This window comes from Apteryx rowi, unplaced genomic scaffold (assembly GCF_003343035.1).
Source record: "Apteryx rowi isolate R43461 unplaced genomic scaffold, aptRow1 scaffold_19, whole genome shotgun sequence".
Classification (NCBI taxonomy): domain Eukaryota; kingdom Metazoa; phylum Chordata; class Aves; order Apterygiformes; family Apterygidae; genus Apteryx; species Apteryx rowi.
The window spans coordinates 2,141,675-2,169,076 of NW_020448196.1; the positions used below are offsets into that span (position 1 = coordinate 2,141,675).

The following is a 27,402-nucleotide window of genomic DNA, read 5'->3' on the forward strand; positions in this document are numbered from 1 at the left end:
ATTTGTTGTTGAGGTTTTTATGGGTTCTTTGCATTGACAAGCTTGTGAGTCACTTTGAGATCCTTATGAGTGAAGTGTTTTAGACAGCAACAKAGGGAATACCTGAATTCTGGAGTAAATGTGATGTCTTGCATGAATGGTGATCATGGTCTGTTTTTATATCTGACTAGAGGTCTCTGCACTAGCTAATGCTTTGTTTCTGTATGTCAAAAGGCAAAGCAGCGGGTGGATGAAACTAAAGCCAATCTGGGAGCAGTAAAGCTGCAAGAAACAGCCTCCACGAAYCAGATGAAGCCAGTGCGCACAGGAGCGATCAAACCTCAGGCAGTAAAAGTGGAGGAAAGCAAGGCCTAGGAGCACCTCTGATGCCCAGCTGGTTCTGCTGGCTGAGAGGCACTACAGCTTAGACTGGACCSCACTGGATCTCCTGAAAATCTCGTCAGATCTACTCCCCACCCCACATTGACTGATTACAATGACATCATCCAAGCCCCTCTCCCAACAAAGCAGTTTGAAACAGTGGATATGACATTGACCTGCTTGCTTTAAAACAAACCAACCGCCAAGCCCCATGTGACTTTTAAGTGGCTCTAGCCATTTCTCCCCTGCCCCCCCCCCCCCCCCCCGCCCTATCCACAGGTAGCTGTGATAGCTCACTTGGCAAAGCCTGTCCTTCTCCTTCCCTACTTCTGTCTCAGCGGAGTGGCAAGTGGGGGAGAGGGGTTAGTTTGAGGTTTTTCATTTTAAAGGCAGCTGAGGTTTTTACAGAAAAAAGAAAAACGCTATATCTTTGTTTATAGCAGAACTTTTATATGTTCTCTCATTTTTCCCCTGCTTTCTGCCTCCCTCATTCCTTCCAGAAAAGAATTCCCTTCAACAAAAATGTTCTGACAGAACCCTGCTTAGTTTTATATATGGTTCTGTGCTACTTCAAGAATCACGACTCTTCTAAACTGAGTTGGTTTGAGTGTATTTTTCCCCAGATGATTTAGCCTTTCAGGTTACTTGATTAAGAGAAGTACAGGACAGTTAAGGCATTCATTTTTCAGTATTTTTGTTTTAAGCTAGAAACAGTGCTTGCATTAGAAGTAAATGTGTACTAAAGGTATATTGTAAATCAGTGCATTAATCTTGAAACTTGCACCACTTTAATTGTAGCTTTGGGGTGCCTTGTGCACAACAAAATGTGGCATTTTCGTTTTAAGAAAAAAACACTGAATTTCTGTTGCAAGCTCATCTGGATCTAGTTTTGTTGTGGGTTTGGGATTTTTTAGTGACTGTCAAACATGCAGCAAAATGTAAATCATGGATTTACAAAATGTAAACTCTGTTAAGAAAAATCTCCTCACCTCACCATGGGTCAGAAGAGTTGGCTAGAGCCAACAGATCTGTATGGACTACTTTTTGTAGTTGTGATGCTCTTATGCTCCCTACCTTGGCCGCTCTAATTCTTTGTGTCTCCTGAGACTAGTTCTGTATTGTGTTCCTCCCTTGGGGCTGCTCTCCTAAGCTTTGCTCTTCTCCTTTTCCCCGAGGTCTTGCTTTCTGCTCCTCTTTGTAACTCGCAGCCTCTTGTAAAACTTGCATAGAAACACATCAGTAAGGGAGCTCCTCTGCAAAGCAGCCATTTTAGCATACAAAGAAGCTCCTTTTTTTGTGTTGGAAGCACATGGTTACAGAGGCAGTTTGGAATCATCCTTTTGTTCTCCTTTCCCAGATGAACAGCAAAGGGTTCTTTCCTTTTGGTGCAGTTGCATATAGTGCGTATACAGCCTTGCCACCTTACGCTTTCTCAACAGTATTTGATGCTATATGAAAGGAAGGTCCCGGGGGAGGGGGCTGGGTTTTATTTCTTTGGTTGTTTGGTTTCGGGGGGGGGGTGTGTGTATGTGTGTGTAGATTTTTAGGATGGACTTACAAGTTCCTGAGAGTCCTTCAGTTGAAAGCAGTCATAAGCAAACTCAGCTATTTTCAGCTAACTTGGTTTGTGTTGCTTAGCTCCTTCAAAACGTAAAGTAGGCTGGTCACTCTGGAATGAGGGAAGGAAAACTTCATTTCTGCAGTAGATGATAGCTTGCTAATTGTCTGTCCCATCTGCCTCTGCTAGATGGCAGCAAGTCATTTATTGGTGGTTCCAAAGAAGATATTTTGAACAAAGAATGTATTTGGGAAAGGATCTGAAAGGTGTTTTTGGTTTTGTTTGCTTTTTTTTCCCCCTTTCTGGGAAAGATCCTTCATAACTTTTAGAGATGCATTTGAAGTTTYAAGCTAGGTATAAATCAGAACGTTTATACAATAGCTTTAAAAAGAGCTTAGAAACCTAAACTAACTTAGACATAGTAACGTCCCCTCTCCACAGGTGTCCCCATTGCGCATGGCAGAGAACCCGAAGGGAAAGGGATAGGATGGTACTTTAAGAAAAATAAAAGCTCTTTTTTCCCCTCTCTTGTTTGTGGATTTTTAACTTCAGAGCAGGGTGTGCCAGTATCTCTCTAGCATCCTCCAAAGTACAGGGTTTAAGATTTAGCTACAAATATTTCCCTAGCCTTCAGACATCTCCCAGACCAGCCTCCTCATCTGCTAGGCCTGCTCCCAAGATTTTCCAAAGATTGCTCCATCAGTAAGTCATCCCACTCTCTTTTCTTCCTTGGAATATCATGAACAACAGAATTGTCTTTTTTCTTTACGTTATCCTTCTGCCCAGCTGGCCCTAGCTAATATTAGCCCAGAATCTAACTGTAATGGCTACAGAGACTTTTCCAAGCCCCCCTCTTCTCATCTCTTCCCTACCCCTAGACACACTACTTAACCTTTACAAAGACACTAACCTCTTTTCTCCCACCTATATGACTTTAAAATGGTCTTATGTGTTGGAGGAATCAGGTTATTGCTAGATACAAGATGTTGCAGTACCTCTGGTGTAAATGCCATCAGAACTACAATACTTCCTGTTGAAAAAGGTGACCCTTTTTTCTCTTTTATCTCCTCCATTTCTTCCCCCAACAGAATAAAACACTAGAATTTATTTATACGTATTTGATGTTGTAGGTCTAGGTGAAAAAGTAATTGTTTCACTGCTCTATTTATATATTATGTCTGAATTATTCTGTGCAGGAAAGGCCAAGAAATGCATGTGAGCTTCATTCCATTCCTCACCTTTGCGTGACTGTCAGCTGCAGTTGACAAGACTCTCTTTCACTTAATGGAGTTTTGTGTGATGGAAAGCAGTTTTAGAGCCCAAATTTCTAAGGTGCAATATCCTTCTTTGGCATATGTTTTTGTTTGTTTGTTTGTTTAAAGCTAACACAAGGTTAGTGCAGTTTGTGGTGTTCTTCAGTCAAAAGGAAAGTCTCTGATCCTTAAGATGCAGAAATGTAAAGGGTGCTGGTAGGTACATAAAATTCTTCTTGGTGGGGAGGAGGAGGGTGGAGATGTATAGAACATGGATAGGGGGTACTTCTGCTTGCTGTCTCCACTGCTGAAGGGTAGCACCCTAGTGATTTATTCCTTTGCTGCTATTCCTTTTGCTTTGGCTGGAAATCAGCTACCAGGTTGCAGGCTCTTTCTGCTAGGAAAGATGCAGTGTGCAGTGGGAAGGAGAAGTGGAATCCATATTTTCAGCAACAATGGGTGAAGCAGAAATATTCAGAGGCTGACTTTGCTGCTCTTGATTTAGATTGTTCACCTGAAGCTCTGAAGCACGTCTGTAACTGGTTCTCTTACACACAGTGATTCATGGTCTCGCAGCTGCATTCAGTGCTGCTTTCCAGTTCAGCCTGCTTTTAGCTCTTAATTTAAAAACAAACTTGAGGTTAGGGAAGAAAAAAAGAAGAAAAAAATGCTCCAATATATTTTTAAATGACAAGTGGAAGCAGCACAGTCACTAGTGAAACAGATATTATTGTTGATCTTTCATAATTCACTCTTGGCTCTGCCATGTGACAGCTACACCATAGTCACTAACTCTGAATGTGTTTGCAGCCCATTGAACTTCATACGTGTTTGTGTTCATGCAGAGAGGCACTCTGTTTAACAATTTCCTTGCAAGAATGCTGCAAAGCTACAAGCTGCCCTGTGGTTCCCGTGTATTTATAGATATATAGTAAAAAATGAGCTTAGCACTTTGGCTATGTCTCACCTTTTGGCAAGCTACTATATTCACTTTCAAGTGAGCACCGCTGCATGCTAAGATCTGTTCTGTTGCATTTTGTTAACCTTCTGTTTTGCTTCTGACTGGTTAAACACAGATTAATTCTTTGTAGCATGGGTTATTTTTGACATACGGCAGCCCAGTTTCCACGTAAGAAAGATTTGCTTGTAAGAATTAATTTACAACAGGCATCAGAATATTCTTAGATGTGGCCCATCAATGAGAGATGAGCGTTTTGCAAAAGCAATGGAACTGCTGACTCTGAAGAGACAGCACTCGTCCAGCTACTCTTTTATTTCGTTTTAATCCAAAGACCACCAGGTTTTCCTAGTGGCCATAGACACCCTCCTGGGTTCAACGGGTTCCTCAAGACGTCTGCAGCCATAACCTTGACCAGTAACCCTGGGAATCACAGCAGCAGCAGTGAGGCACTCGCTCTTTAGCATGTCTCAAGGCGTTGTCCCTAGCTGGAATCCTTTCTCTGGTTCTGTATAAATTGCATTTGTTGTTTCTCAAGGGGCTATTGTACTCCTTAAAGCTTTTAACCTCATGACCTGTATAGTAAAAATTTTTTTTGGCCTTTCCTCTCTTTGTCTTTTCATGTAGACCAGATATTTGAAAGGGCAGACGATGGATAATTGTGTAACGTGCAACCTGTTTATATTTTTTGGAAACTTTTCCTTGGACCGGAACTCGAATCACGGAATCACCAGGCCAGTTGCGGCACACTCTTTATTGCCCTTTTTCCTCGTTTCAGTACCTATTGTTTCTCCTTTCAAATATGTGATTGTATTAGCTCTTTCCATATGAAAGAATTCTCCTTATTTAAATAAAAAAAGTTAAAAACAAAAATAAAGCAGATTATGCTTTTCTCAAAAAACAGGCCCCTGTCTGGTTGTTTTGGTTAAATAGGGAAAGACATGCGGCAGGCAAGGCCGCACCTCGGGACGCTTCCCCCGTGGTGGGGGACGGCAGGCACCCGGGGGCCCCTCGGGGCTGTGGTGATGGCGCCGAGGGGCACCTCGCCCCCGCCATGGCGGCTTCTCCCCCGCGGAAGCGTTGCCCTAGCAACAAGACTCGCTTCCTTCGCAGCGCCGCGTGCGTCTGACGCCACATCCGGCGCCGCCGCGGCGGGAGGGGGCGGAGCAGGCCGCGTGCGCCGGCCCCGCCCCCTGGCGGGCGGCGGAGGGGGGGAGGGGGAAGGGGCCGCCATCTCCTCGGGGCTGCGTCGCGAGGGCGGGGGGGCCGATCCCGCTGCCGCCCAAAGGGCACCAGGGGGGCGGCTGGGGTCCCACTGCCCTCCCCCGGCTCCGTAAGGCTCAAGGGGAGGGGTAGGAGGCCGGGGGGGAGGGTAGCGGTCCTGGTGCCCCCCCCTATAATGCTTAAGGCAGGGGGGCGAGGCCTGGGGGGGGGGTTAGTGGTCCTATTGCTCCCCTATAAGGCTCGGGGGGGGGTGTTCCTGGTGCCCCCCATGAGGCTTAAGGTGGGGATGTGAGGCCTTGGGGGGCAGTCATCCTACTGCCACCCCCAAGGCTCGAGGGGGGGGACAAGTCTTGGGGGGGGGGAGGTAGAGGTCCTATTTTCCTCCTGCCCCRGGGTTCAAGGCCTGCCAGCACTGCAGGGAGAAGGGGCCTCGTGCAAAGTGTGGTCCCCTCCCCTCAGGGCGCTCTGTAGGGTCACAGGGCCTGTGAGGTGATGGCTGGGCATGGGGCCTGCCCTYGCGCACAGGCAGGAGGGGCAGCAGCGTGAAGTCCCTGGCGCAGGTGGAGAGCACAGCTTTGCCAGGGGTTTCTTGCAAAAGGCAGTTCTGCAGGGCAGCACGCAGCTGAACAGGACTTGTGTTTTGTAGGTAGCGAGAAAGGAGGACGGTGGCACTGCGCTTCGTGGTGGTGATGCGCTCACATCTTGCTTTGTTCTTACCTGATCAAAGCCATGCAGAAGGATTTATTCCAGTAACTTTCAGTTGTATCGAGGTGAGGAGATACAACATTGATGCCCTTCTATTTTCTGACAGTTTAGCTAGCTTTTAGCAATTCTTCCTGCCCACAGGAGTAGCAGAGAATTGAGTCATGCTTTCTACAGGGTTTCTCCCCCCTAGGTTGTGCTAGAGTCCTACATCACCTACACTGGTGCTCCCATAGCCAACTTTGTAAGACAGAGGATGTTTGTGGGTTTCCCCTGACCAACCAAATATGCTCAGTTTACAAGGAAGTAACTTAAAAAAAAAAAAAGCTATGAGAGCAGCCTAGTGTCTGAGCATCTGGCTTGTGTACCATTAGCACCAGGGTTTGGCTTGGGATGTTTGCATAGTGCAAAGAGCAGCAGAATATGGTCTTGAATTAAGCTGTTGTGTTACTGCAGAACCAGTGTAAGAAGAAGTAAAGTTTCCAGCTTACTGGAAATTTACTGGACAGAGAACCATATACCTGTAGAAGCAGGGCAGATGAAAAGTTAGGTGGGGGTTTTTTTTGGAAGTTTAGTAAATTCTTCATTTTCACAGTTGAAGTTACTACTGTATGTATAGTAGAAAACACATACATGTGTAAACCAAGAAAACTTTGGAAGGTCAGTTATCATGGGTTACTAGGAGCCAAAAGTAGTGTTGCATGCTTTCTGTCAAGTGATCTTCAGATAGCAAAAGGGTGACTGCTGATTTTTTCTTATTGCTCTCAAAGGTTTGGTCAGACCTTAGACAGGATGTTGGGATTTCTGAAGAATCCAATTGTGGTTACTGCAGAGATAAATATGAACCTCTTGGCATTGACTGCGATGGGATTAATAAGCCGCCTTCGGGGGCTTTCCTATCCACGGGCTGTAGTGTGAGTAAAATGTTTTACTTCCTACTTGAACCACAGGATTTTTTTAAAAAACACTTGTGAATAAGAGCAGCAGCAGAAGAGCAGAGCTGGCCTGGTGCCAGCCCCAGTAAATGTGGTAACAGTGTTTCCCTAACAGAAAGTCAAGAGGGGAAGGTAAGGGGCCAAAGTGTCTCACCGTGCTTCATCGTATTCTTAGCCTTCTGCCAACAAATCAGGCTTTCCTTCCCTAGTATCCCTGTAGCTTGCCGGATTCTTCCAATGAGACTTGACATGTTTCTATCTGTTATGTTTCAGTTTTGATGAAGTTTATTATGGCCAGTTCGTTTCCCTCTACATGAAGAGAATCTTCTTCGTGGATGACAGTGGCCCACCTTTTGGCCATATGCTGCTAGCTTTGGGAGGTAGGGCGTCTGCTGAGATTGGGAAGTGTCTATTTTTGGTTGCTCTGGAAGAGAGAAGTTCTGGTTAAATATAAGTTGCCAGATCCTGTCATTGGGGAAAAATACAAGGCAGTTGAGAGGTTCTGATGTAGAGAGAGTTAGGATTTCCCTTATTTAGTATTGTTACAGGGCTATCACATGAGTACTTGGGAAGTGACAGAGCCATGTGTCCATTACCTCATTGTTATCCAGTCATTTGAATAAAGAGGAACATAAGATGAGAACTGCTAGTGCCTAGAAATAGTGGCAACAAGCTGAGTTTAAGGCCTGAGTTCCTTTCTATAGCTGAGACATGCACAACGTACAAGTGTCTGTGTATGGGAAGGAGGGATTAAATCTACATATACCTTTGTCACTGAGAATCTGTTGTTCCCGGTATATTTTATTCATGCTTCTACAGTTTATCAAGCACTGCTACAGGCAAAACAGTAGGAAAGAGGATCCTTTTTTTGGAAAGAGGCCTTCCGTGTGTGGAGGAGCTGTGTGTTTGCGAAATGGTTCTAGGACCAGTTTAGCACCTTTTCTTGTACTCCAGTTTTGACACTGGAAATTCTGAATTGTTGTTTATGTTTTAGGTTACTTAGGGGGATTTGATGGAAACTTCTTGTGGAACAGAATTGGAGCTGGTAAGAACTGATTTTAACATTCTCATTCTTTTGAGAAAATAAGCAGTGTTTGAGCAGCTGACAGATTCCTTTTTCCTGACTAGTGGAAATAATGCTTTATCTGACACTTTTAGTTCTCCTCTTAACTAGGTCTTCTGCAGGCCTCTAATGGAAGTTTAAGGCATTATGTTCCCATAGCACAGAAGTTTAACAGTTTAAGTAGTACAAGCTGGACAAAATTATTAGGGGTAGGAGTCACATTCAACAAGTTGTTGTAGTCATAAGGAGTTCTGTATTGAACTAGCTTCTCTGCAATTAATAGTTTCCAAATTCTTGTGTCACTGTTGTCTCCTATTTTAGAATATAGTATGAATGTTCCTGTTTGGTCCTTGCGACTCCTGCCAGCGCTGGCTGGTGCTCTCTGTGTCCCTTTAGCRTACCAGATTTTGGTAGAAATGCACTTCTCCCACTGTGCTGCACTTGGAGCTGCTCTTCTGATTCTCTTAGGTAAGATTATTCCCTTGGGCCCCATTCTTCATACAGGGAGGGTATAGTCCCTTATCCCCTTCTGAATTTTTAGAGCATGTAAAAGGAACAGTGGCTGGAGTTAGCATCTCCCCACAGAACGCTAACAACGCACTGGAGCCCAGTCACAGTCCTGACCTGTATCAGTCTCTGCTGCGCCTCTCTGGACCCCTCTGTCCATACAGCTCTGCAGCAGGTGCCATTCTAGACTGTGTCTTTAAACAAGGTACCGCTGGTTCACTTCATTATTGAACAAAGTGGCCAGCCTTAACAGCCTCACAGAAAACCGCATTTCTTGCCTGTGAGGAGCACTGTACCCTCTTCCTCAGAGGTTCACAGGGTGAGTTACAACGTACTGTTTCTTAGCAGGAGGGCTCTACTTTAAGTTGGAGCTCATCAAATTTCTTTGCTTCCAAACTGCAGCAGGCCGGTCTGGTCCTTAGCACCATGATTTGACACTGTTCTCGTGTTTACACCTCTTTTATTTTTCTCTGAGTGTCTGCCTGAGAGGGAAGGAGCCTTTCACCAGCCTGTTAGCAGTCTAATAAATGAAACTTCTCCTAGTTACCTGCTGCTCTGGTTCCAGTTCAGGAAACCCTACACAAGGCAGCCATAGCTCCATGCAACTCCCTTTCTTGAAGATTCATCATCATGCTCATCGCTTACTTGGGTCACTGCCTTGACTCTTGTTTCCTTGAGAAGCACCTGTCTGAGTCTCCCAGCATTCATTTTCTGTGCTTTTGTAGGCAAGCACAGCAGCTTTATCTGCCTGCTGCCAGACTCTACTTTTGCCCACTTCTATGTCCACTTCTATGTCCTTGGGGACGATTATTGGCCATGCACTTTGCTCCGGTCAGAAGGTTTTTGTCCTTTTAAACTCAACAATTCCCTGTTACAGCCAGTGGGATTGGAAGTAGATGGCCCATTCTTAAAAGGGCAGGTTCTTCTTTTGCATAATGATGTTATTTTCTGAGGTAGAGCACTTGCCTAGTAGTTTCCCTGCAGATAAGTTTCTCTAATTTTGTGTCCATCTCTCTTTTCCAACAGAGAACTCTTTGATCACTCAGTCGAGGTTCATGCTCCTGGAATCAATACTGATATTTTTTATCCTGCTTGCAGTCTTGTCCTACCTGAAATTTTACAATTCACAGAGCTACAGGTAAAGCTGGATTGTCTCCGATCCTTTTGGATCTCTTTTGATGACTCTTTTTATCACAGACTGTGTGTGTTTTTCTGTAAGTCACRTGACCTTTCTGAAACTCATTTCCTCTGTCTGTAAAATCCAATACTTTGACTCCTCACAAGGCTGTCCTAAGGTTTTGCTCTTCTGAACAGTGTTATGATCTTTTTTAAACTGGTAGCAAGGTTGTCTTTTTTATTTTTTAATTAAAATAAAATCCCTTGGGGAGCACACATTTGCCTACCTGGATGTTTTATTATTATAGTTTTCTTCTTTCCTCAGAAATACTGATGATAGTAGGTCACTTACTTTCCTTTGTTACTGTTTGCCARCACTGAATCTAGAGAGCTTTGTTTCTTGTGACTTCATTGTTCTCTGATCCTTGCAGGGCATGATCTTAAAGTAAAATCAACTTTAAACCAAGTCCTGCAAGTGGCTGAATACGTTGCTTTATTTGCAGTATCAGAAGCCAGATAGACCTTCACTGCTCAGAATTGCTTTTCAGAATACAGAGAAGTACATTTAACAATATCCTGTAGGTCACGACTGAGAGTTGGTGGCCTGGGAGGCTGAGTATGAGATACCTCTGAGTAGAATAAGAAATAGTGGAGTACTGCAGGGTTTTTTTCAAGTTAAATTACCTGTATTCAAGCAAGTGTATTAGAAATTCAAGCAGGTATTCAGATCTCACTGTAACATTCTTTCCTTTGTCCTTTTATTTAAGTTCCTTCTCTGGAAGCTGGTGGTTTTGGCTTCTGTTGACTGGAGTAGCTTGTTCCTGTGCKGTTGGGTAAGTACTGACACATCTTTGTTTTAGTAAGCTGACTTTCCTGCCTACCATCTGAGGTATTGGTGGGGCTTCATTCTTGGTGTTGTTCTGAGCATGCTTCTCCATGACTTTTTTTTTGAGTTAGACTGTTTCTAAAGTAAGCATATCAATTCACTGGGAGCAATACCAGGTATTAAAGGGTAATGTCATGGGAAGAACAAAATGTTTTTCTCAGAGATGTCTTTATGTTATAAATTAGCATCAGCATTTCACCCCTCCTTCCTAGTCCCCTCAAGCTTCAGTAAGTCTGAATTYAGGGACTCAGTGCTTTCTGATCTGTCACCTTGTTACCAAGAAGATTCTCTGCCTTTGTCACTGCCAGCTATTTAATTTAATTAGCAAACAAATTACTTCTTCTAGGGTCAAAGCCTTGAAGCTCTTGTATATTGGCATACYGAACTTGTCATGAATTAAAGCCCTTGGACTTAAATGCATCCTGTTCAAGAGAGAGTTTGAATATATATGTCTTTCATTAAGTAACAGTTACAGATGTGTATAGTTTTTAACCCTGTTGAGTTTTTATGTGCTCTTTTCTCAGAGTGAAATATATGGGCCTGTTCACCTATATGCTGCTTTTGGTCATCACAGGACTCCACTTCTGGCATATGATAGGAGACCAGACCTTGTCAAATGTAGGTAGCACAGCATTCAAAATACATTGTGTGTAACTTTCCATAACAAGAACCAGCTAGGAGGTAACAAATCTGCCTTTAGCTGTTTTTTATCCTACAGTCCCCTATCATAGTTTGCAAAACCTTGTGTTGTAGAACAGTTTCCCAGCACAGYTGCTGGGGAAGATGGAGTTAAGTTTAAGAAAAGCATGTGTGTGTGATTGGYTTTTCTGCTGATATCCTTATCTTGGTGATTTGTGGCTCAAAACCTATGCTATTCCACATACCTCCTGCTGGCTCCAGTTCAAATCTTCAGTGAAAGTTATCCARCTGTCCTCAATGTTGTAGCTGAATGAGGGTGGTTGGGGGACTTAAAAAAGGCAAGTAAAACAAGTCAATTGCGCTGGTATTTTTAGTATCTGGGACATGAAAACAGTGAATTCTGTGTTCTAGGTTTCCTTGATGTGCCATTTTCTGGCTCGGGGGTTGGCCCTCATCATCATCCCAGTGACAATGTACCTGTCCTTCTTCTAYGTTCACTTGGCTTTGCTGTATCGCTCTGGGCCTCATGACCAAATTATGACAAGTGCTTTCCAAGCCAGCTTAGAGGTAAAGAARACATGGTCATGCCTGCGCTCTTGTTCCTTTGATCCTGCATATTTGTTCCTTTTATGTCATTTTACTGCTYTGGTGCTGTAGTGCTGCTTTAAGTTTAAAAAATAAAGGACAGAAATCTTAATAGCAGATGAAAAGCTTTTTCCCMATGAACTAAGAGCAGTATGTTCACTCTTCTGCTGAAGACTTGGCCTTTTCTACAGGGAACTCCACAGGAGCAGATACAGTACTGAACTCTTTAAGTGATGACTTTGGAATTGGTCCAACAAGAAACTGTATATTATTTGAATATATTAGATTGATTATATTTGTAATTTATTTTAATCCGATAATTTAATGGAAAAAAAAATTTAGGGGATTATGGTTTAAAACATCCAGCTATGAGGAAAACTGTACCAATGTATCCAGTTGTATACTGCTAACACACAGTGTCGTCTGTAGGTGAAAGAAAGCTGTATGTAGTGATGTCACTTAATCCTCTGCTAAAAGGCATTTATATATTACAGGGATGACTGTGTGATTTATCTGTAAGAGAYCGCTTAGTCTTTCTGTTTGTACAGCATGGCTTTAGGGATATTCCCTAAGACCCCACAGTCTTGCAAAGCCTGCAAGATATAATAAATAATTAAAGATATAATAAATATATATAGATTGTTATTATATATACRATGTAATAAATAATTAAACATCAACAATAAACCAAAGTCTGGTTTATTTAATTTCTGGTGAGTGTGATACTGCAAGACTTTATTTATTTTTATTTTTTAGATACAACCAGATGAGAAGGCATTATGCTAAGCTACTGCTATGTTAAAGTGACAAGTGACTCTTACTAGAATTTAAACAGCCTCTGGGCTGCCGTTTCTTCTTTCCACTTATCCTTTCATTATGCTTCACAGGGTGGGCTAGCTCGAATCACTCAGGGTCAACCCTTAGAGGTGGCTTATGGCTCTCAGATTACTCTGCGGAATGTATTGGGCAAACCCATGCAGTGTTGGCTCCATTCTCACAAGAACACTTATCCCATCAGGTGAGGAATCTGGTTTATTATGTAATCTTAGGGTGAAAATATGCTCTGGTTCATCTGGCAGTCCAGATATCTTAGTTCAGGTTGGGGCAGTCTGTCCATTAAGCCTTCAGAGCACACTGTAGCTGCACAGGTTCTCTGTGCTCTGTAAGAGTGGAGCCAGTGATCCGATGCAGATTTGTATTGCTGTGACTGTTGAACATGGAAATGTACTGTTCCACACTTGTTTTGTTTTAACCTTCTGTACAGGTATGAGAATGGCCGAGGTAGTTCCCATCAACAGCAGGTGACATGTTATCCCTTCAAGGATGTGAACAACTGGTGGATTGTCAAAGATCCTGGAATGTAAGTATGCAAGAGACTTAAATGCCAACCTGCTGTAAGCACAGCTTCAATACACTTCCAAAACGTAAGCAGTGCTTAGCTTAGACTGAACATAACTTCTCTGCTTATGGAGGCTGAAGCCATGTGTGATCCTGAGGGAAGTCATTTCAGCTGCAGAGTTGGTCAGGCTGGCTGATTGCTCCATCATCTTCGTTATGTTAGAAGCATTACTGAAGGCTCAGAAATTCTATTTGTACTGCTCCCACCAGAGCTTGAGCTGTGCGGTGTGCAAAGGGAACTTTAAAGAGGAATGAGATTGATGGGAACTCTTCAGGTGCTTTGCATGAAAGTGAWGTGCTGCTTTTTGAAGTGTGCAAGCCTTGACATTAAATTGCCTTGATGAGTTTTATCAAACTTGAATAGGTCTCTGAAGAGAGTAGAAATCACTTTTGCAGAATGAGTATTTCTTTGTACTTCAAATGTGGGATGAACTGTAGAKCCTGCCACATCAGGAGGAATTCCAAGTGCGTGTCTGTGACTGAGCGTTTTCCCAGTGTAACTGTCAGTTAGGAGCAGGACTCTTTGTTCCTGTAGCTCTGCCAGTGAAAGCCCTTGTGCGATGTCATTTTATACTGATCAAAAAGTTGCTTTTGTAGGTTTCTCATGTTACTCTGGGAACTGTATAAACAGTCCTTCCAGAACTGTGTGCCACTGTAAATCATATCCACACCGGAAAAGATTGGCCATAGTACAAACCTTACAAATGTAGATTGTACCAGACTCTCTGTGGGAACCACAGAAAATGGTATCTTCTTAAAGTTCTTCAGACTCAAGACTCTTACAAGCCCTGGAGAATGTGTAGGCCTTCTGTGAACCTCACAGAGCGATCAAGTACAGGCAGCAGCTAGGTCAACTGCAGCATTCCCCCTTGCCAAAGCATGCATTAGCCCTGTTAACAGGCAAGTTAAGTGTGGTCTCCTTCATGGATGTAGCCATTAATCTCTCTTATGAGCCTGCCAAAAGTGATATCAGTGGTGGTAAGAACACCTGTCAGATCTCACTGAAGCACTTACTCATTTCACCAAAGCCACCAAACAGCTGTTGGATGGGAATAATCTGGACTCGCTCCTGACTGACCTGGATTCAGACCACTGACCTAAAGACTGGGGTGTCGGTATCCCATTACCCATCCCCTGAGTCATTCTGCCCTTAACTCTCCTTTGCCTTGGCAARCTTTGTTTCCATTCTGGTATAATCTATCAGTTGCTTGAATTTCTCATCTTACCGCCTAAACGTCTCTCCTTTTATCCATGTCTGCAGCTTCTTGWCCTGACAGTTTGGTCATGACAAGGTTGCATTATTTAGAAAGAAGAATGTAACCGCTTCCTCTTGTGTGTCACTCCACCAGGCAGCAGCTGGTGGTGAGTAACCCACCCCGTCCTGTCAGACATGGGCACATTGTGCAGCTGGTCCATGGCATCACGACTCGATACCTCAACACGTAAGACTTTACCCCATCCTCAGCTCTTCATCCTGTTTTCTCGTTTCTCAGAATAACTATTTGAGGTGGAAGTGCAATGAATGACCCTTATGTTCAACTACACTATAAACTACCTGTTATTCATGGATTCTTAAACAGCGGGCCTAGGAGGGGCCTCAAATGGTTGGTCACATAGGTCATCCCTGTGCCCTAGAGAAGGGATTCAGTGTGCTTATTTATTTTGTGCAGTTGACTTGGCAGTGGGATGTGATACTAATCAAAAACCATTCAGTGCCTGCTAGCTGTTTCTGGTCTACTGTGCTAGGGGTCTTAAAAGGGGCTAATGATGGTTGCAAACATTTTGACTCATAGTTACCTGATACAATTCATGCTAGTTCTGCAGATTCATAAATACATATTTCCCTTGGTGAGTCTCCATCCTTCCCCCTTCGCTGCCTCCTCTCCAGGCAGGCAGAGATATTTACTGTTTTGTGAGACTGACAGGTCATCTAGCAGCTCTACTGACTTTCATGGCATAACCCTGGATGAAGGGTGTGCTCTGAAAGTTAAGACAATATTTTGGAGAAGCCGGTGTGCTGAGGCTGACTGCTGTGGGYTCCTGCCTGTTTTGTAAAGACTGCACTATGAAATGGCCTCCCGACTGCTATTCAAGTGCATGCTCACTCCCTTTGGATATCACTCCTATTTGGAAGGGGAACATTCTGAGCTTGGGTTTTTGCTGTGTCCCTTCCAAACCCAGTTTGTTCATTATTGGAAACCCCAGTGAACAGCTTCTCTGTTTGTCACAATCAGTGCTTGTTCTTCAGCCCAGGACAGCAGTCATCCGTACTGGCTTCCTCCAAGCCTGTTCCTGGCAGCTCTTGTTAATGGGGAGTGTTCTCTTTCAGAGTAAACAGTGCAATCTGTACAAACGGGTTATTTGGTTTTACTTTATTGATGAATCTGGTCTAAGCCATCTCAATACCTTTATGGGTTTGTTTTTCATACAAATTTGGTAAACGATATTGGAGGATCTGTGGGTGCTTATTTTACTTGTCTTGCAGGCATGATGTTGCTGCCCCTCTTAGCCCCCACTCCCAAGAAGTCTCCTGTTATATTGATTATAACATCTCCATGCCAGCACAGAACCTCTGGAGAGTGGTGAGTAGTCAAAGGGAAGGGAGAAGCATATTGTTTTCTGGAAGAAACAGCAGAGACAAAATGACAATCAAAATCCATCTGTCTGTTGTAGGAAATTGTAAATCGGGAATCTGATACAGATGTGTGGAAGACAATTCTGTCAGAAGTGAGGTTTGTTCATGTGAACACCTCCGCAGTGCTAAAGGTAAAAGTGTTTTGTTTATCTGCCTACAGCTTTTCCCCCATGCAACTTGTGTAATCTCTGTGCTCCAAAAGGCCCAAACCACATAAAACAAACATATAAATAAATAAAAGGAAACAATAAACCTGCTCARTATGGTAAAAGGGAAAAAAGGCAGTGTGTGTTTCAGGTAGTCGTACTGATTCCTTTTCAGCATGCAGAGCTGTCCTGCTTCTCAGGAGGTTGTGACCACTCTACACAACTGAGCCTCAGACACTGCCTCAGAAATTGGTGCTGGGTCTGTGTGTAGTAGCTCATAGCAGCTGGAGCAGTTAAGAATCTCGTCACAGTGTGTTTACCAGAATTACTGACTTTTTATAGCTGTAGCGTTTGTTGAGACTGTACTGTGTGGTGACTCTTCACGTACTTTTTAGCAGTCCCTTCCTCCGAGAAGGGACTACTAAGTCAGGGCCTAGAAACTTCCAGCCTGAAGTTCACATTGGCAGGACTGTAAGTCTAAATCATCTTTGCCATCTTTCACTTTTAGCTCAGTGGAGCATCGTTACCTGAGTGGGGATACCGGCAGCTGGAGGTGGTTGGYGAGAAGTTGTCGAAAGGCTACCATCAGAGCATGGTGTGGAATGTGGAAGAGCACAGATACGGGAAAAGTAYGTCTCAGCCGTGTTCTCTAGAGAGATTTCTGTGATGGGGGCCTTCCTGTTCATAGAAAGGTATCATGTGTTAATACATGATGTGTGTGTGTTTTGCATAAAAGTACATTCCTTCGTAGTATGAGAGGAACAAAACTTACCCATTGTGTTGGATTAGCTGCAGTGGAACGTGGTGGAAGGATGCTGTCCTATGGAATTACTTGTGCTGTGTACAGACTGAGGAGGATGTTCTCGTGGTCATGGCATAGGGTGTCCTGGCCACAGTCAGCCAGACCACAGTTATGGGTTCGAACAGCTTTTGAGTGGGCCCTGGCTCTACCATGGTGTCCAAAACCCTTAAAAAATCCCCTCAGAGCCCTCTTGCAACCAGACTATCGCAGACTGGCCCCTTGAGTGAAGAACAGAGTTATATCATGGGCTCATCCCTTAGTTTCTCGCTGTTATGTTGYTCTTTCTGAGCCATGCTGTTTTCTTCCAGGTCAAGAGCAGAAAGAAAGGGAAGTGGAGCTCCACTCTCCTACACAGATGGACATCAGTAAAAACCTCAGCTTCATGGCCAAATTTGYAGAATTGCAGGTGAATATCTTCCCTGTTCCCTTCTGTTTGCTTTGTCCTTTATTCTGCTGCAGAGCAGGACCAGAATCTCTCTGAAACTGAACCTTGATATTTTTATGTGTGAAATCAGTAGTGTTGATGCCCCTTACTAACATTTCAGAAATTCACTAAGGAAAGTGCATTTTATTAGAACGAAATAAAACCATTTTATTGATCAGTACTCAGTACAAGAGATGAAAAATCTTTCTCCGCTCTCAGGTTAAGAACTTACCGTCTTACATCTGGAGCTGCTCATCCATGCCTGGTATCTCAATTGTGGTTCCARTTCTGTTTCCTTTGTTCTAGTGGAAGATACTAACATTGAAAAATGAAGATACGGAACATAAATACAGCTCCTCTGCTCTGGACTGGATCACAATGGATACAAATATTGCCTACTGGCTCCACCCAACCTCTGGGGTAAGTCTGAAGACAGGAATAAACGTGAGCCCATAGAACAAARCAGATGAGTTCTGATGTGAGCTCCAGAAGTGTGAGTGAGAGCAGGGCTGCAGTTAGAGTTCAATCCAAAGAGCTGGTCTAGAATGGATTCCRTTAAGAATCCTGGGTGTTTCAAAGCAAATAATTTTTTTTCCCAGGGCAATGATTTTTTTTTTTTGACATGTGATATAGCTTTTACAATTGTTTCTTTTAATGAAATCACTTCTTGCACTCTTTTTAAAGGGTAACTGCAATTTAGTAATTACCATTGCTGATTCTGTTTAAAAGATGAGTTCATCTTCAGTAGCATCTTTTAAGTGTCATACATTAAAAAAAAAAAAAAAAGAGTCTAAGAGCATCAAAGTTTATCAGCTTGCTTTGTTCCAAGAAAGATCAGGTTACTAGCCAGCTACATTCTGAAGTTCTAATTTAGCAAGTATATGTGGGTAATATTTGAACTTATCTAAAAGAACTGTGGCATGTTCCTTCTTCTGGCTCAGACCATCTCATATCCTGCAGGCTCAGATCCACCTCATTGGGAATGTTCTCACCTGGGCTTCAGCTAATGTCGCTACTCTGGTCTACATGTGTTTGTCACTGTGGTACTTGGTACGACGAAGGAGAAGAATTTACGACATTCCTGAAGGTCTGATTCCATAGAGACGAGTTATCTTGGTCTACTGAACTTTAATGGGGCCAGAGCCACATTTTTTGCAACTGTGTGTTTAGCTATGGTAGCACCTTTTCCWGTGCAATAGCTCTGAAATTTTTGTTTGGGACACACAGGCATGTAGAATACTCCCTCTTCTTCCTGCCCAGCAAGAGATTGATTATCRCCTTTGGGAAGGTGACCTCATGAAACAATATAGCCAGCATAATACTTGAGTTATTCTCTCGATAAAAGCAATCATCTCCAGGCATCAGATTTGGAATGTACGGAGAACCTTTGTGACTGATGTAAAGGRAACAGAGGGAGATACTGACTCTGTGGGGGGGGTTTATTTATTTTAGATGTGTTCTTTCTGACAGAGGTGCCATCTCCTCTGCATGGCCTGTTTTCCCTGACCTTTTTTGGAAGTACATTCTGCTGTCTTTGGGGGGGGGGGGGGGGGGGGGTGAAGCTGCTTCCTTTTGGCAGTGGTCTGTCTTGATAGGTACTTCATAAAAGCATGACACAATGTAACCATTTTCCTCCATTGAGGAGTGTGGTCAAGTTAAAGGTCTTTTAACACAAACTATAGAAAATAAAAAAAAACCCTGCAAGTAGGTAACTTCTTAGAGGCTTTAAGTTTCTAGGGACAGTGTTTTAAGATGGTATTAGGGTCAGAGTTGTTCTCCTCTCTCCTGCAGATGYATGGCAGCTCTGGGTATCAGCTGGGGGGATCTGTGTTGGAGGCTGGGCTGTGAATTACCTGCCCTTCTTCCTGATGGAGAAAACGCTTTTCCTGTACCACTACCTACCTGCCCTCACATTCCAGATTCTCCTGATTCCCATTGTATTACAGCACCTCAGCAATCATCTCTGCAGGTATGTGGGTCATCACACAGTTTTTAACAGATAAGGACAAAACAAGTGGAAAGGTTCTGTCTTCCAGTGCTAGCCTCTTGTCAAGCTACTGCAGGAAAACAGTGTTTGTGGCCATATCTTGGCATTTTCCTGTAAGGGGGGGAAAAAAAGAGAGAGAGAGAGAGAGAGAGAGAGAGACAGAGACAGAGAGAGACAGAGACAAAGACAGAGATCCCGTATCTGCCTCTTGCATTTGGATGGAGTGTTTGGATAGCTTTGATATAACTTGAATGCTCTTTTTTGCTCCCTCTCTCCACCTCATCCCAGATCTCTACTTCCCAAAAGCATGTTCAGCGCATTGATCGTGGCCTGGTTCTCTTCGGTTTACCTTGTCTATTGCACGTTCAGCCCCGTGACCTACGGGGAGCCCTCTCTCTCGGTTGCTGAGCTCAAGGATTTGCGCTGGAAGGACAGCTGGAACATCCTCATCCGAAAACGGTAACAGCCTCAGTTACACTGACAATCTTGTTAAAGGCAAATGGAAATATCTTTTATGCAAAGCCAAGAATTTATTGTTAGTATAATTGAAATCTTAGCAGTCTGAGCAAATAATTGGCATTAGTCCAGATTTAATTAAAATAGAAAAACGAGAAAATAAAAGAAGAACACCGTTACAGAAAAGCTTTCAACAGTAATAGCTGAAGTTGTTATGAACACACTTCCCAGTCTCTACTCCTGTTATGCTCTCCTTTCCACTGTGCCTCAGGGTCGTAAGGTTGCTGGCTTCAGTCCGGAGGGTGGTTACAGCAAGTTGTCAGCATCCCAGGTCCTTTGCTGGGAAGAGTATAATGTTGGTAACAGGGGTTTCTTCTGCCTCTGCTGGGATTCTGATGTTGATGGTTTCTTTCTTCTTGCTCTAGGGTACATGTGGGTCTATTTTACGTGTTTTCTAGCACTTTTACACTTTGCTCTTTCTTGCTTGGTCTGCAATGCCATGTTACTCTAGATGAACAGTCTTCTATATATTGGCTGCTTGTTCTCTTTGTTCCTAAAAACTGCTTTTGCCCAGCTCCAAAGTTTGCATTTCTTTAATTACCAGTAATTGGTCCCGTGCTCTCCAGTATCATCCCATGCTTGTATTCCACTACACCAAATTCAGTGCCCCCACGCTCATGGCCTCTGCTATCATCATCCTTATTTCTCTGCACTACACCATTATGTTAGGATTATAAATAGTTCATTCTACATAGATTAATGACTTGTTACTATTATCTATGCATAATCATATGGTATAACCATAATTTTTATAAGCCTAAGCAAAAAATAAAACAAGTTAGGCATTAAAAATGCTGTTACAGCTAAACTAGCTAAAACAAACCTCCAGGCAGGCCAAGAAAAGTCAGACAAAGCCAGACAGATCCTGAGGCCTTGCGAAGTTAGTACAAAGCCTGTGGCCTGTTACTAGCAATGGCAGTATTGTATTTACTGRGCTACAGGGTTAGACCTCAGATCTCTTAGGAGGAGGAGCTTTGAGCAATGTAGACCTGATAATGCTAAAAGGAAATCTGCTCTGAGYTGTACATTGGGGTTCAGGGGAAAACCTKCATAGATAACTCAGCCCCTGCCCTGATTTGCATCAGCAGAGGAATTCACAGGGTAGCAGAGGCTGCAAGATAAGGACTGGGTTCCCTCACACACAACCATTTACTGGAAAACATGTAGTAGCTCACTCTATGTGTTTTCAACAACTGGTAGAGTAGCCAGGCCCGGTTTGGGTTTTTTTTTTTGTTTGTTTGTTTGTTTTTTTTTGGTGGTTGCAGCCGCAGGCCCTTGCAGTAGAGATCAAAGCTTACTGAGAACAGCAGTATAGACTGACCAGGGTGTTTTTACTGTAGAGCTCCCTACTGCTGTAACAAATGCTGTTCAAGGCTGCCTTGATCATCTCCCCCACTAGGAAGGTATGATCAAACACTAGATTCATTCAAAGGAGAGTTTAGTGACTATTTTGCTACTCCTTAAAGCTGCCCTGATAGCTAATGTATGGTACTTCGGTGAAGTATCTCATGATCTAAGTTAGTCTGTCACCCTGACCTAGAAAGAGCTCAACAGCAGTCAGGAAATGAACTGCTTTCTCTCTCTCCCCTCAGCATTACACAAACATACCACTGAGCCATGGTGTTCACCAGTAAATAACTAACCTCTACTACTTTCTACTGTGTTGAAGATGGTATAGAGATGACAGTGCAGACTGCATTTTTATTCTTTTCTCTAAAGCTTCAATGATTACAGAAATAAAGCTAACAATTCTGAGTTGYCCTTAGAGGGAGAAAGAACTGTTGAGTATAAGAACATCTCCAAAAATATTCCTTTTTGTATGTTTATGTTGTTGTAGTGGAAGTAGCGCAAACCTCTTTTATATAAAATGGTCATTTCTGCTCACTCTTTGTTCAGTTATTTGTTTATTAGCCAAAGCAAAACATCCACAGCCAAAACAGCCAGACCTTGGTTTTAGAAAACTAGCAAATACGAAAAAGTCCTTCTTAATAATATTTTCCCCCACCCCACCCCCATTATTAGAACTACTCTAAGTGCAGACTCAGTGATGGAAAGATACAACATAGACATTTTTAAAGGTCCAATTGACACTTCATTTCAGAAGAAGTTTTCCAGAAACTATGTTGCTGTGGTATCACTTATCTGGGGTAAACTGCAGAAATAGGGATATCACTGTTTATACTTCCAGCCTCGTCTGCTCTTTTTAGAAAACCAGAATATTCATGAGTTTAAAACTGCTCAAGTGTAAGGTAAGCACTTTTTGACTCTACTTGAGGGTAGAAACATGTCCACATAGCTGTTCGTACTATCAGAAGGAGGGTCTCGCAATTCACATCTTTCCCCTTTGCTGATTTAACTACCCAGTTCTGTAGGTGGATGGATTCTGCCCAGCAGACCCTGCAACCAGCAGTACAGAAACATCCTCAAAGCCACTAAAACTGACAGGGTCAGGTTTCTTTTTTCCATGAGCAACTCAATCCAGTTGGAGCTCAGTATTCAATAACTATGATAAAAGAGACTCTATTTGGGTACAAATTGAAAGCCTCACCTACATACAGTGTAGCAAGGGTCAGGAGCTTCAGAAGGTGCGGATTATGAACCAGAATCACACTGCTTCTCAAGCCTGTCCTCTTGATGAACTGTAAGTTCCCTTTTGTCCCAGAGAGCCCTTGTTTCACCTCTAACTTGAGAGGAGAATCCTCTACAGTTGTGTTCATAAGGTCACGCCTCCTGCTCCACAGCTGCTACGGGTGATAAAGGAGGCTGGCCAACAGGAAAGCAATGCCAGAACTAGGGCTCAAGGTCCCAAAGAGCAGGTGGAGAAGAATAAAGACTGTACCTGCTTGTTTAAATTAACAGGGTCTGAGCTTGTCTTAGAGAGACTGTTTTCCTTTYAGAAAAAACAGGCAGCTAATTTTCCTGCTAAGGAAGAGCAGCATCAGGGAAATGGGATATCTCGTTAAACACCTGGTAGTGCTTAACTTTCAAGGGAGACTTCACAGCATTAGATGCCATTTCAAAAATTTTTTAAAAAGGCAAGTAGAACTGCCTCTAACCGCTTCAATGAGAAACATAGTAGAGCCAGACATCCTAGGGAGAAAGGGGAAGGTTTTTGGCAGGGAGAGGGGCAGTAGTCCAACTCCTTCCTCTCCTCTCTGTGAGAAGTTTCACACCAGTATCCCCTCTGCTGCTATGACCATTTAAAGGGCACTTCACAAACCATTTTGTTAATAGTTTTTCCTTCCCAAAATTTTCTTGGGCATTGGTCTGGATCAGAGGCAAATCCTTCAGACTCTGGTAGGTTAGTGAGGACGGCTGCTGGACTCCAGATGTGACCGTTTGCCAGCTGCTAGCATGTTACTGCTCTCTGCTTGTTCGGGGAATGGGCGCTTGTAGGTCCGACCGTGTCCATTCATTGCCCCTCGCTGCCACTTGCAGATGTCTCCGTTCAGGATGTCTTGAATGTGCTGCACTATGAGGTTTATAGCAACTGCAGAGAGGAAGAGCAAGTATAGGACACGTGTTCTTGGCTGAGCTATCCAAAAAAAAAAGTGGAGTATCCAACCCTGTCCAACTCAAATGTATAAACTAACAGCAGGCCCTTAAATGAAACTATGCCTGCCCTCTGCAGTGAGGTCAAACCTCAATGGAGGCAGACAACTGCAATGCCACCTTCTAAAACCAGCATCCTGCTTTGCACCTCCAATCGTGTATAGCATGCTCCAGCCCTTCGTAGACTGAATGGCCGATAATCCAGGTCAGGCTCTGAGCAACTCCCTCCCCTGCATCCCTCCAACACAACACCTTTCATTGTAAGCATGCAAACAGGGCAGTGGTGCACCACACGCTGTCACTCCCCAGTAGCCAACCCCAAAGGTGGTTTCCTCAGAGACAGAGAACTGAACTGCCTTTTACCCATGTTGTCAACGCCTCGGGGGATGATCACGTCTGCATACTTCTTTGTCTGCAAAACAGAAATGGTGGTGGAGACTGTCACTGGCAAAAGCCAGTTATAGTCAAGGAAGAAACTACCAGACACCTGAAATCTAAGAGCAAAGATGGAGGGTGTTTTTTGGTTGTTTTTTCTTTTTAATGCTCTTGTGTTGCAAGTTAAAGCTTGCTGTCATGGTAGTATCTAAATGAATTGAAAAGTCATACTGGGTAACATACAGTGGATGTATAGTCAGGRACTTGGTCTCACTGTCCCTTTGTAATGAATCACCAGGTAAAAGCCAGGTAGGTCAAGCGTGGGAGTACTTGTTTTTACACTTTTTTGAAGAGTACACTGCCTTGAAATGGACTGTCTGTATTGTGTGGTACAAAGGTTTCAAGGCTGAGGTCTGTTTGGTAAGAGTTAGTTCTAATCAGCATTTCACAAGCCATTACTAAATCTCTGCTAAAAGCCAAGGCCCCGAATGTGCATGCGAAATTCCTTCCTGCCTCTGATGACATTTTATTGATCTTTACCACCCATAAAATCCCTGGGTTTTTTTCCTCCCTACTTATAAATCAGTTAGCAAGTTCAGCATTTTTAATGAGTACCTTTACAATCCCAACAGTGCTTTGATCTAGAACAAGAGAAGCCTGCGCTAGTATTTTCCATCTTCTTTAATCCACATACAGGATTTTGTTCTCAAAGGATTTTACAAATTAATATGACTATGTGAACACCTAAATTGGCCTTGCATTGTATGGCATAACAAGCAGACTGTATAATGATCTGCCCCAGGTTTCATCAGTATTCCTTGTTGAGAGAGAGTCTGCTGGAAACAGATTCTTTTTTTTTTTCCCCCCCCAAAGACTTAGAATAAACGCAGTGTGGGAGCGTTTCAGTCAAAGGCCCCATGCGAAAACAGCCATGGCAGTGAGTAGYGAGAAACCGTGTGTAGTTGCTATAGATTAGCGTGGTGCTTTGCAAGCAGAAAGGGCAACCTTAAGTTCCTTAAACAAACAGCTTGTAGTGATTAAAGAGATGAGGCAGAGGGGAGCATGTGGGACTCATGAAAAACTAACATCAAAAGCTGTTGCCACCATTGCTACACCTACAGTACAGCTAATTCAGGCAACTCTTTTCTTTCTCTCCCAAAAAACACAAATCAAGTTAGTGAAACATTTAGTACCGGCAAACAGAATTCCTCAAAGGCAGGTTTGACAAACGTCGTATACTGGGTGAGGATCTGCTCAAGGTCCCTGCCGCGTTTCATATCTCGCAGAACTGGGACAGGAAAATAAGAAACAGTGAGTTTTACCATGAATGCAAAGATGGATAAGGACGACCACCACTTTGACACTGCTGCATGACAGCAGAGCATTACCTCTGCGGGACAGCCTGACATCCGAATCCGTGTCAACAAAGAGCCGGAGATGAAACATGTCCCTAATGTCTTGACTGTAGAAGACCAGGATCCCTTCAAAAAGAACAACATCAGCTGGATAAACCACCGTTGTCTCTGCCAGCCTGCCATGGAAAAGAAAAAAAGGACAGAGCACTTTGTTAAATGGATCTTGCACCACATTCAAAGAGTCTGTAAGGGCCAGTTGGGAAGCAGGGACAGCTCCTACACCAAAGAGAGGTGGAGACATCAACCTACACAAGCCAGAGACTTGGCACAAAACTGAAACCTACCTAGAATGGGTCACGAAGTCATAGGTTGGTACCTCAACTGTTTTCCCCTCAACAATATTTTTCAAGGTTGTATGCATCAAATCGTTATCAAAAGCGTCTGCAAGAGGAAGGTATAAAGAGGAAGAAGTTCAGATGCTGCTATACCAAATGTTCTGCTCAGATTTTCTAGTCCTGAAGGAAAAGTTCACTGTCTAGTATTACACCATGGGAAAGGGAACTTGTGGCTTATTCTTTCCTACCAGCAGCAACCCAACACACACACACACACACACACACCCGCCCCCAAATTTTAATTGCTATATTTGGTTACAAAGACAAGGAAGAGAGAATTTGTTGTTTATAAGCAACTACAGTACACTGAACTAACCCAAACGTGAAGTTGCCATTCTTACCTCTAGGTAATTATATAATTTGTGTGTGTGTGTGTGTGYGCGCGCGCGCGTGCCATTCTTACCTCTTCGTAATTATRTAGTGTGTGTGTGTGTCTCAGTCTGTTAGTTAAAAGTAATTTAGAAAGCCTCAGACATTTTTAAGGCCTTCAGGAGAGTTACCCACCCTGTTCAACCCACAACAGACAGTAGACTTCAGACAAGGGCAGGTTGTTCTCCCATTTGCCATTAAGTAGCACTCCCCAGAGTAATGGGAGCAGTTGTTTGTGTGGAAAAGAAATGCTAGGAAAGGACTTGGAGCTCTATGGAGTTTATTTCAGTGCCTTTCAACAGCTGCAACTGGGGAGACAGAGCACCATGCACGCTGGAATGCTCTCCAACTCTCCAGCATCACTCTCCGCAAAGATGTGGCAAAATGGCAGGTAYCACCTGCAGCAATGCAAGTTTCAAGATTTCCTGATAGTGATGTGTGCAATTTAAAGACACAGTCATGGAGGGGAAAAGCATTTCTGTCCTTTCTGGCTTAACCTTACAGGTTGTCCAATACTTTTCATGTTCTGCAAGCCCCTTCAGTAAACCTCACCTAGTCTCCAAACAGTAACTCAGCTGTGCTTTAGCTCTATCGTGCATTTGCTAAAACTGAGGCTCAAAAGACAGAGGAAGAAGCTTGCACAGCTTTAGCCACAGTAAGACATCACCACGAGTAGACTCCTGATATCCTGGCAACAGCTCACCCTCATAACAGAGTTTCTGGAAGTCTGTTCCCTGACGGACTGGTGGTCTTGTAACACATTAAAGGAATGATGAGATAGATACACTCTGCTGCCTGCTTTAACAACTGTCACGCCTAGAGAAGCTGCTATCCTCGTGGCAGGCAGCTTTAAAACTGGCAACCTTCCAGCACAGCAAAAATGTTGCAATAGCCTGTTTCTACGCACTAGAATTCTGGAAATGCTTTGCAAAACCCTCGTCCAGACAGCAGCTAGCATCAGCATGCCAGAGGGGTGCAGAAAAGCAGGAGGAAGCAGTTCATTGCAAGGGTGGTTTCACAGGGGCTCAAATAACGTGGAAAGCAAGGTGCACACCCCTGCGGTGCTACACCGTGAGTTGCTCAGAAGGATTTGCTACAGTTCCAATGATAAGAGGAACAGCGTTCCCAACTGTCCTCCAAAACAGATTCAGTGCCCCTTGCAGACATGCCTCCTTCCCCTGAGCTGCAAGGCAAGCCCGTGTGTACATGTGGCTGATTTCTGTGGCTTTACCTGGGTGATCAAAGTTGTACTGCCCCTTCAATGCCTTGGCCTTCTGGTCGGTGGTGAGCACCTTGTAGAACCTGTCTTGGCTGAGAATGACAACCTTGCGCTGGCGATGGTCCACCTCGTTTTGGCCCAAGAGCTCCATGATCTTCTCGCATACTGTGGACTGCGAAGGAACAGATCACACAGAACAATTAGACACGTTGGCCTTCCGCACCCGGCTTTGCAAAYGTGAAAGTTCACAGCAGCCTGGGGAAGTCGGTAAGGATTATCTCTGCTCCACAGAGCACAAAACAAAACGGTGCCTTCCCCTTTGAGAAACCACAGGAGAGCCAGAAACATCGCGGGCCTGGCTTTGCCTGCATGAGCATGCTTCCACTATGCTGCAATCGGGGGCTTTGCCTGCAGTTGGAAACATCCCGTTGGAAGAAGCAAGG

The 27,402-nt window shown here is 43.7% G+C and overlaps 3 protein-coding genes across 31 annotated transcripts in view; 2 read left to right on the top strand and 1 right to left on the bottom strand.

The window, feature by feature from the left end:
- The window catches only part of PRRC2B (proline rich coiled-coil 2B), a 66,785-nt gene extending 61,755 nt beyond the window's left edge, over positions 1 to 5,030 (top strand). For 25 of the 27 annotated variants that reach the window (XM_026062386.1, XM_026062389.1, XM_026062391.1 and 22 more), the window contains one exon: positions 214 to 5,030. In XM_026062386.1, coding sequence (XP_025918171.1) covers positions 214 to 354 — 141 coding nt within the window. In that variant the 3' untranslated portion in view covers positions 355 to 5,030. The remainder of the gene's footprint in view (positions 1 to 213) is intronic. The other 2 variants (XR_003252929.1, XR_003252928.1) reach the window with 2 other exon arrangements.
- Positions 5,031 to 5,364: 334 nt separating this feature from the next.
- Positions 5,365 to 24,874, top strand: POMT1 (protein O-mannosyltransferase 1). Of its 3 annotated transcripts, none has more exons than XM_026062205.1 (22): positions 5,365 to 5,462; positions 6,000 to 6,123; positions 6,826 to 6,969; positions 7,264 to 7,370; positions 7,985 to 8,035; positions 8,375 to 8,521; positions 9,587 to 9,698; positions 10,444 to 10,509; positions 11,087 to 11,180; positions 11,613 to 11,768; positions 12,674 to 12,804; positions 13,051 to 13,146; positions 14,534 to 14,626; positions 15,670 to 15,766; positions 15,858 to 15,950; positions 16,474 to 16,594; positions 17,076 to 17,173; positions 17,498 to 17,611; positions 18,152 to 18,278; positions 18,983 to 19,160; positions 19,467 to 19,637; positions 24,796 to 24,874. In XM_026062205.1, the coding sequence occupies exons 3-22, from the start codon at positions 6,848 to 6,850 to the stop codon at positions 24,797 to 24,799; spliced, it is 2,178 nt and encodes a 725-aa protein (XP_025917990.1). In that variant the 5' UTR covers positions 5,365 to 5,462; positions 6,000 to 6,123; positions 6,826 to 6,847; the 3' UTR covers positions 24,800 to 24,874. The 3 variants fall into 3 exon arrangements, with proteins under 3 accessions (XP_025917990.1, XP_025917989.1, XP_025917991.1); XM_026062204.1 differs by lacking the exon at positions 24,796 to 24,874 and adding an exon at positions 21,287 to 21,578; XM_026062206.1 differs by lacking the exons at positions 18,983 to 19,160; positions 19,467 to 19,637; positions 24,796 to 24,874 and adding an exon at positions 18,419 to 18,627.
- On the bottom strand, positions 19,752 to 27,208 carry UCK1 (uridine-cytidine kinase 1). The gene is made up of 6 exons (XM_026062207.1): positions 26,972 to 27,208; positions 25,321 to 25,417; positions 25,010 to 25,152; positions 24,815 to 24,909; positions 23,610 to 23,658; positions 19,752 to 23,184 (listed from the first exon to the last, which is right to left on the bottom strand). Exons 1-6 carry the CDS (start codon positions 27,108 to 27,110, stop codon positions 22,997 to 22,999), a joined length of 711 nt encoding a protein of 236 aa, XP_025917992.1. The 5' UTR covers positions 27,111 to 27,208; the 3' UTR covers positions 19,752 to 22,996.
- Positions 27,209 to 27,402: the final 194 nt, after the last annotated feature.